Raw genomic sequence first — 9,740 nt, forward strand, 5'->3', positions numbered from 1 at the left:
CTAATTTTTTATGGTGGTTACAAGGTCGGTCAAATTGACGATAGATAAGATAGTGAAAATAACTGATAAAATATAGTTTTTTCTTAAAAAAACATTTGATAAATATGTGGAGGTTATAAAGATTTCACACGTGAAATTTGAAAGTTTTCTGATGCATAAAAGTATTTTTAATCTTAAAATGAAAATTACTTTGCATGTTGGATAATCAACATTCGAAATGAAAAAAGACATGACAAAAACATTAATAAAAAAATATATGATATTTTGCATACGAAAGCCTTTTAGTGTTTACTGATAATCTTCAAAATTTTGTGCAGATACGTTTACCAATTTAAAAGTTATAGCATGAAAACTATAACAAGCACAAAATGTTTATGAGGTTGGTCCGTGGAACTGAGCCCGTGCTGAGAGATTTAATAGAGAAATAAAGTTACCAAATGATTTTAATTTACCTTTTTGTTAGCACCAGTTGTCAAACCATACTGGCTTTGCTATAGTCACTGGAATCAGTCACAAATCTATTTCTGACCAACTGCACTAATTTTTTACTAACTTATTCAACTAGTTGACTTTTTTACAACTCCAACTGAGTCAATTTTTTTTCAACTTATTTGTTACCCAGTGCAGGATATGCCACAAGATAATTGGTTTCTATTCTAAGAAAAAAAAAGCAGTTAGTGGGAGTGTCAATGAAAACATAAACAGTATTTTTAAAATAGGCATATGACAGCTCCATTAAGAAGTGGGGACTGGTTGGTGACATAAAGGTGCACATGCCTGTAAAAAAAAAGAGGGATGTTTCTATCCCTGTAATAGGTATGAATCAGTAAATAAAGATAGCATTAAGTTTTCAGAAACTATACTGTTGCACTAGATATAATTCATGCATGTGAAACTGATGAACAACATAATCAAAAATATCCCTGTAATAAACTGATTAAAGTTCTCATTACTCATAAACAAAAATGATTTTGGCTCTCTCAAAATAAGTTTTTACTTTACATTTTAAAAAACGTAAAGAAAAGAAGTTTTTTTAAATTTCTTGGAAACATGGATGATCTCCCGCCATTATCCATGAAACCGAAGCTGGAAAACATGGCCTCAACTGGCACAGAAGATTCATTCCATGAGAAGATTTGCCTAGCAGCACCTGCAAGAGGTGGACTGAAATACTTTTTCCAGAAGATCAAGCTGTGTGCTTGTTTTCCTGGAGAAGTACAAGTCAAGTAAGACTATACTTTAAATATGAGTTGTCTCTCTTCCATCATCTTGGTTTGTGACTGCTAGAACTGTTAATTCTGTTAATAATTTTCTTTTTCATCTTGTGACTGAAAGCACTACATGATCTTTTTGGTTGTGAACTTCTTCTGCAATAAATGCCTCTTATAATGAAGAACATGGACAATCTCCATGCACTTTTTCAAAAGTTTCTTCAGGTCGGTTACTATGGACAGTTATAAGCAGCAAATGCAACATGTGCACTGCAGTGGTTCCACTGGAATTTCATAATTGTACTTGTATTCTTTACTGCTACTGCTGCTCCATCATGAGTGGCATAAAATTGCTTGTCCTCAATGTTGGTGAAAAATTCTGCCATGCTTTCATATGGTTTTACTGATAATGCAACAAACACATAGACCTATATAATGTGTGCCAGTATATTTGTCACTTCAAACATCAGTACTTTAGTTGTCCCAGTTCTTGAATGATATCCAATTTTTCTTCCTGATACACTTTGTCAAGTGTATTTTCCATAAGGAAGCTACATTGATGGAAAATGTTTTGCAAAAAAGTAACTGAATCCTGACTTTTCAATTGTCACGAAGAGATTCATGCCAAACCAAATCAAGAAATCCTCAAACAGCTCCTCTGTGGTTTTCTACTTGAGCAAGTTTAAGTCTAGATTTATCAAAATCAGCAATCAGGGGTTGCTGAAATAAATCACAAAAAAAGTAAGATAATCCTTAGTGAAAATTACAGTGAATTTTTTTTTGTATTAAATTACATTTTTGTCTGTTAAGGCAGACTGCATGTAGCAGCAATGGTTTATGAGTCATATTGCAATGTGAATATGCATAGTGGGTTTAATAATTTTTATGTAACCTTTACTAGAACAGTACTACTAATGTAAAAAGTGCATTACCAAGAGAAAATTTATCATACATGTACTGAAAACAACAAATTAAAACTTAAAGAACATTAAAAAAAACTTATTGCACTGATATAGCATTAAAACAAAATGCAAGCATTCAAACGTATGACTATAATTTGTAGTGCCACATATTTGTTATCAGTAGTTTATTTATTATGCACTTCTGATGTTAAACCATAGCTAATTTGTTGTTAGGTATATGCCATACATATTATAATTGCCTTGATATATGCCTATATCTACCCGACGAGTTAGACCTACGCATACTCTCGCTAGGCCTAGTAGATTTATGTTTATGTATATATATACATAGTAAAAACTTTACAGAACTGTAACATTAAGTCTAGATCTAGATTAAAAGAGTAAGTTTGTTACATCTACTATCCCTACCATTAGTAACAAAGACAAACAAAATTAACAAATAAAACCAACAGGCCTTAGGCTAGTTCTATTTACACTAAACTGTGGCATGCTAGAAGTGCTTTTTATGTTATGCACATTTTTCAAATGGTCATTTGAGGTAGTTGTCCCTGTTGGTAGCAAATACCACTATATATCACTCAGGTGAAATGATGTGTTGTCACAATCATCATCTTCATCACATTGTTTAGCACTTTTGAAGCACATATCACTGTGAACTTTGTTTTCAAAGAGAAGGATTGTGATTATTCTGCATACATATTGTAATTACTGGTGATGCTACTGGTACTAGGCCTCATCAGCACAAATTTAGTTGGATTATATACCTGTACTAGCACTTGTTAAAGTAAAATTGTCCAAAATAGTTCCAGCCTTGCAATTGCTCTGAGAACCAAACCTAATAACAAGCTTATTACACTGACTTTCTAGTTTTTTAACTGACATTCCACTTCTTGTATGTACTAAATCATGTTCTCTAATATATGTGATTTTTTGAGTTTTTGAAGTTATTAGAACTATTGTCCACAAAGTGGTGCCTGATAGGCCTAATGCTTTTAGCAAAAATTGTGCTGCACTCATATGACTGTGTGACATCAAGTAGGTCATGTAGGCAGCAACTGATGCATTCTCAAGGTAAATGGATAGTCCTATTAGTTAATTGTTATAACAACTGATGGTGTAGATTTTGAAGATGTCAATAGTGGTGTTTCATGATTATTTTTATTGTGCCCTCTGTTTTATAAAATAATAGAGCACTTGAATTTTTTTAACAGAAATTTTGACCTACGCAGTTGAACTTGTTGGCATTTTTGTTAATTTGACTCAGTTCGACTTTTATAAATTTCGACTGACACTTGCAACTTAAAAAGTCTATTCTGAGGACTACTTTGCTATAATAAAAATGACTCATTAATATTAATTTGGTATTACACATGTCAAGAGAAATTCAACATCTATATGTAGTTACAATCACTACTTTTCACCTTACTTAGAAGTTCATTTTAATTTCTATACTTTGAAATATAGAAAGTTAAACATGAAATGATCCTGAATGATGGAGTATGTATACTTCTTACCTTCTGAACCAAGCTTCATTGAGGTTTTCTCTTCTTGCCTAACATTGTGTGTCATTTGCTGGTACTCTCTTTCAGCCTGTTCTGCCTGAAGTCGCCGAATCCTTGCCTCCAGTTCAGGATTCTAGTCAAACAGAATATATTATCTCATCACTAATTAAAAGCAAATTGCAAAGAGAATTCTTATTAAATTTAAGGTCTATAATAGAAGTAAAAGAACTGTTCTAAATGAGTGGTAAGAATTATTCAGCAAATTCTAGTCTATATTTGTAACTACTTTGTGGATGGAAAGTACTCTTCACGAAAGCTAGCACTAAAAACACTTTGTGCAAAATAATAACAAATGTTCTGGATGCACATTTGCAAATGATGGCCAAGTTATATGACTACTCTAGGCTTAGAATTTAAAGAAGTATAAATAGATCAGTACTTCCATGTGGAGTGTTGCAGACAAGTTGATAGTGTACTGCAAAAAATTCAATTTTTATACCAGCAATTTTAATATATATAACATATACACAATTTCAATAAAATACATTCGATTAACAATTTTAATATAATGACAGAGTGAAGATACAACTGCACGCCATTTTGTTTACCACTGTCTGTTTGTCAGGTATTTGTTTTGTGGCATTCTTCCCACTTTGCTGTGAACACTGCATTTAGTGGTGGACTTTTTTTTTAGTAGTTGCCTTGGGGTAAAAGGAAAGATTGAGATAGGTAAATACTTGCTTCTAAATACAAAAGGATCCTCATTTTTGTGTTTCATAACTTGTGGCATCATCAAAGCTATTTCTTAATCCTAGTACAACATTGCTAAATTTTAAAGTTGTAATGTGAGTAAGTTGAAAAATAATTTAAATCTATTAGGTGTTTATCTTCAGGTTCAAAATTTACTTCTCTGTTTAAAACCCGAGTTAGTTCTATAAATATTATTACATTTCTCAGTTTTAATTCTGTATATTATGTTTCACTATTTTTATAATAATGTTATGACAGCGGAAGTCACGTGACGCAGGTATCACGTCATGAGTTTCTAGAAGGATCGGGGAACATCATGAATATCCCAGTATTTGCTAGACACCATTTTTGTAGATAAGCCCGGCAAATAAAGCGGAGAGGGGAAGTGACGGCATAGAAAATTGCAGATACAGATATAGAGACAAATAATTGAGTCGAGTGAGCAGTAGTGACCGTAAGTAAAGTGCGTGAATCGTTGTGAATTATAGCGTGTGTTAAAGTTAAAGTGACTGTGGAAATTCTGTGTATTGCAAAGTTGTATTGAGAAAGAATAAACTAGTCTTATTTAAGAAAGGACTGGTATCGCTGAAGTTTCTCAAAAAGAATTTCTATGGGAAATTAACAAATGAACAGAGACGTAACAATAACAACTGACATACTTTTGTAAATATACTTCTCACATCCATTAACTGAAGAGAGCTCCACGAGAGAAGTTGAAAGTTTGCTCAATAAATAATGAGGAGATAAAAATTTTATCATTGCATGCTTCTGGCTCCTTGAGCAATCTTACCACTTGCCCTATCTATTCCTATGCCGATAGTGAAAACATTTTTTGGAAATATATATATTGTATATGTCAATATATATTTGTTAGATAAAAAAATGGTTTATTGATAAAGTAATCATTAACATATCCTTAACTAATAACAGTTTGATTGAAAAATTAAAAAAAGTTTTAAGAATAAATCTTGTAGTGTGCCCCATACCTTTTATCGCAAAAGGTAAATCCATAATATATATTATAAAGAATCACACAATCCTAGTTGTGTTTGTAAATCAAAAACCATTAAAAAGATCTTAATACTTTAATTAAGTGTCTATAGTTTGCTTTTGAAATACATAGTTAAAGTAAAATGGATCCAAGACTTGAAACCTCAGTGGGACGTTTTATTCAGGTAAACTTTTGTTTTATGTGATTATTTCTTAAAAGACATATTCAAGCAACATTTTCTAACCAGTAACGTACCCTAGGAGAAATTTCTGGCTTAGGTAAGAACACTTCGCATCCTTCCATCATTTCGTGAAGGTAAGTTTTATCTTCATGTTCTGGTAGAAAGGTATTGCATGAACATTAAAAATTTAAATACCAGAAAATCTTTAATATTTTATATCTTTCAAAATAATCATATTGAATAAAAGTAATAGAAGACAGAAACTAAAATATCTATGTAAAAATGTATGGACAAAATATTTACTTTATGACTTGTAAAACTAAAAAACAGATAGTGTATTAAGAACACACACAGTTATGCTACATACCAGTATCCAGAATATGAAAATATTTATAGTTTACTTTTAAAAAAATGATTTTTAAAACTTGTATTAACAGATTGAGCTAAAACACAGCTAAGAAAGTTTTACAAAAACTCAGCTATAAAAATGAAACCAAACTACATTGAAAAGAATTCAAATGTAAAACATATTTGTAGCCTATACTGGATACACCAACACTTACTAACTAGTAAAACAGAGTAAACCACTCGTTACCCGATCTCATCACTCCAGCAGTAGATTGTTAGAAATGCATTAGATGAATCATTATATATGTCTGTTAAGTAAGACTGTACATTTTATAAACAATTAAATCTTCTTTTTGTTTCATTCCTTCCGTGAATGGTACTGTAACTATTATGCAGAATCATAGTAATTGAAATCACATTGTAATTATAACACTGAAAATAACTTTATTTCATGAAATCATTAATGCAGTGTTAATATGAATAACTATTTAAACTGCTGTGTAGTAGAGAACTAGTTCCAAGTCTATTGTTGGTTTAATAAACCAGTGACAAACCATGTATAATGCATACACTAGATCCTTTTAAAGCCCAAGTGTATAAATCACTAAGCTTATGTTAAGTGATAGTTCTACATTAAAACAGGCTTCTATCTGGTTACAATTGCTTTTTTAATTGTTTTTTTAACTAACTTGAAACATTCTACTTTATGACTATGCATATAAAACAGTGTATTGAGATTACTCTTCTACTACTTACCAGTATTCAGCTGATGAAAATACTTAATAAGTCTGAAAGGTATTGGTGGTCTTTCTTTCAAATTATAACAACTTATCTCTTTCTTCACTTCTAAAGTGCACAAGTCTTGAAGAGCAGTCATCTGTTTGACCAACTTCTTGGATGGCTTAATTAGTAAATTTATGTCTTCTTTGTAACCATTCATTTTCTCCTCGTTGTTCTGATTTTAAAACAATATTGGAAAAGAATAATGGCATCAAAAGTCAAATACCTTCAGGAAGTTTTTCATCATTTTACAAAGCAAGCAAAACATTTAATCACTCAAAAATAAATGCTAAATTTGAATAAATGGTGTTCACCAGATCAACAAGAACCTTTTTAAATGTCTAATAATAAAGTTCCACATATTTTCATACATTAGTGCAGCCACAGTTTTAAGGAATGAGATGCAATCTGAAACAGATGTAGAATACTAAATCACAATTTGTCAAAACTGAATGTTATATATATATAAATATATATAAACTTTTAATTACATAACTGGTGTCTAAATACTTAACCTTTTTTTCTGGCTCATAAAAACACTAAAATAACAACCAGGAGGCTTCAGATGCACCATGATATAATGTTCTTCACATCTTTCTTTTTGACTAGACAAATCATTTCAAACATACGAAAGTGAGACACCAACAAACAGCTTACGAACTGGTACTCATACCCAGTTCATTAATAAACCATTTCATTCCACTTTAATAAAAATATCACTTTCATAAGCATTAGTTTGTTGTGTGATGTATAATAACAAGAACTAAACAGTTTCTCCCTTGTTTGGCCTGCACAACACATACAAAAGAATGTTTTCCTAAAGAATTTTTTTTTAAATTTAGAAAAATATTTCTAACTACTTTTAGATTTTATAAAGTATCAAAATCACTTCCTTTCCAAGAGATTGTCATAATGATGGGTTACTCACAATTCAAGTGCAATGATTTCTCTGACAAGTCATAATTCACAGTGCTTATTTTCTGCCGGATCTCTCAGGATGTAAGATCCAGGACCTGTTTTACAGTATATTGTTTTTTTAAGATAAAAGTGAAAACACTGTAATTAACTTTAAGACTGCCTTGGTTTCATTGTGAATTCACATTTAACCGATGTAGTCAACTACATTAATCATTAATTTTCTTCAGCTCCATCCCAAATTGTAGAGTAAAACAAGTTGAAATCATTACACTCTAAACTCAAATTCTAACTTCTTATTTACAAACCATAACCAATGTTTACACAATACAGTTGCAGTGTATATCCTATGCTATGATATAGCCACTTCAAATTACCTGTGCTTATAAAAGTAAAAAAATTGTTTGTGTAGCAAACTCCCCTGTGGTCTTTGGATCAATCTCAAACAAACTATGTAGGATGATACATTGGACCAAGGGACATGTCATAGGGAAGTTGTTACCCAGCCCCATCCACCCTTGGCCATGCCCACAGCAAAAATATGTTTGTTTAGCTAATGACTCCAGAGTCTTGAACCAATTTTTATTCCTACAATTTTTTACTTTGAGTTTTTCATGGAAAAAAAGGCAACAAAAGCACAAGGTCAAACCCTTAAAGTGGGAGGGCTACATTTGAAAACCCTTGCTTTTCACTTGGTCAATTCTGTGTTGGGTGTTCATGAGTAGGATCACCAAGAAATTTCTATTTTGACCCAGGAAGGAGGAAGAATATCTAATGTGGTCTATTAAGAAGTACTCAAAGAGTATCAACAAACACTGAGGCTGTAGAGAAGGATTAGTAAAAGTAATATGGTAAAGTAAAGCAGAGTAATTGTAACACCATTTCTCTAATGTGGAATAAGGTAGTTGTAAATTACATGTAAACTAAATTATGCATATAAATACAAATTTTAGATTTATTACTTCAAGCCCTACACTCAATCTTTATACCTAATAATGTAGGACAGGTGCCTCAGTTAATTAAAATTATAAAATCAAAACCTGTTGATAATATAGAAACAATGATAATGAACTTTAAAGGAGTCATTTAATAACATAGTGCCTGCTGTGGTATAACTGTGAAAGTTATATTTTTACATTACTGACTACATAGTACATTTAATGATTTAGTACAACTGTAAGTTGTAGTACAACTTATAAGTACTATTGAACTATTTAAATTTAGTTTTATTAACTTTTATTGTAAATTCAAGTTTTACTTTTAGGCTTACTACTGGCAAAATTATCCTAGTTTTAAATAACTTAAAACGTTGGAGTACGTGAAGAAGATATAACTTATTTTCGATTTTACACAATAATGAATATTTACTTCTCACAATCTTCAATTTATATATATATATATATATTGAGTACTCAATTTACAAATATCGGTTATGACACATTTCAACAAATTAGAAAGATTGACTTAGCCCTCTAGTGCCAGTCTATACATTTCCTAATATTTTCTGACATTTTTCTTTTGTCAAGACCTCCTGACTATTCGTGGTTAGCAGCCAGAACTATTGTGCTTGGACTAGTTTAACATTAAAAGAGATATCTTGGATTCAAGAGAACTGTTTGTTTAATATTATACACATTGGCTGAAGAAATGACATTTTATGTAGTTGATAAATAATAACATTTTAAGAACGTAAATAAATCAAACAATGTTGCTCCCTGTTGTGTTCTAGGGATTCGAAATGCGTTAAGACTTTCCTTCACCTTTATACAAATATTGAAAGGTTGTTCTATATGTGTTTTTCGATATTAGTAATTAAAATGTTATAAAGATAACAACTGCTTGGAAAAGTCAAGACATTATAGATTTAATTACAGATTGAAATTACGCCATTTATGTAATAGTTTTTATTAAATGAATTTTAAAAAAATACTTTCTAAACACGAAATTCAGTTGCTGCATAAAAATGATGTGGTTAAAATGTTCAACCTTTTGAACATAATTATTTTTCATCATATCTGAGGGGTTAATCTTTTTTTGATTTTGGTTTTACTATGTAATATTTTGTTTAATGTTCTTTTTATGTAAACATGCAATTTTGTCGTAATTTTAAGATATCATAAAATACAACAAATCGTGAGT

The 9,740-nt window shown here is 30.9% G+C and overlaps 1 protein-coding gene across 5 annotated transcripts in view; it reads right to left on the reverse strand.

Annotated features, from left to right (window-relative positions):
• The window catches only part of LOC106463498 (transmembrane protein 199-like), a 22,131-nt gene extending 13,059 nt beyond the window's left edge, over positions 1-9,072 (reverse strand). Inside the window, exons 1-5 of one of the 5 annotated variants that reach the window (XM_022391016.1) lie at positions 8,970-9,070; positions 7,615-7,699; positions 6,663-6,861; positions 5,633-5,712; positions 3,649-3,769 (exon numbers count right to left, since the gene is read on the reverse strand). In XM_022391016.1, the coding sequence (XP_022246724.1) occupies positions 3,649-3,769; positions 5,633-5,712; positions 6,663-6,846 (385 nt within the window). In that variant the 5' untranslated portion in view covers positions 6,847-6,861; positions 7,615-7,699; positions 8,970-9,070. Of the gene's footprint in view, positions 1-3,648; positions 3,770-5,632; positions 5,713-6,662; positions 6,862-7,614; positions 8,929-8,969 lie in introns of those variants that run through there. The other 4 variants (XM_022391020.1, XM_022391019.1, XM_022391018.1 and 1 more) reach the window with 4 other exon arrangements.
• Between the last annotated feature and the right edge of the window lie 668 nt (positions 9,073-9,740).

The sequence above is a fragment of the Limulus polyphemus genome, unplaced genomic scaffold (genome assembly GCF_000517525.1).
Source record: "Limulus polyphemus unplaced genomic scaffold, Limulus_polyphemus-2.1.2 Scaffold1425, whole genome shotgun sequence".
Taxonomy (NCBI): domain Eukaryota; kingdom Metazoa; phylum Arthropoda; class Merostomata; order Xiphosura; family Limulidae; genus Limulus; species Limulus polyphemus.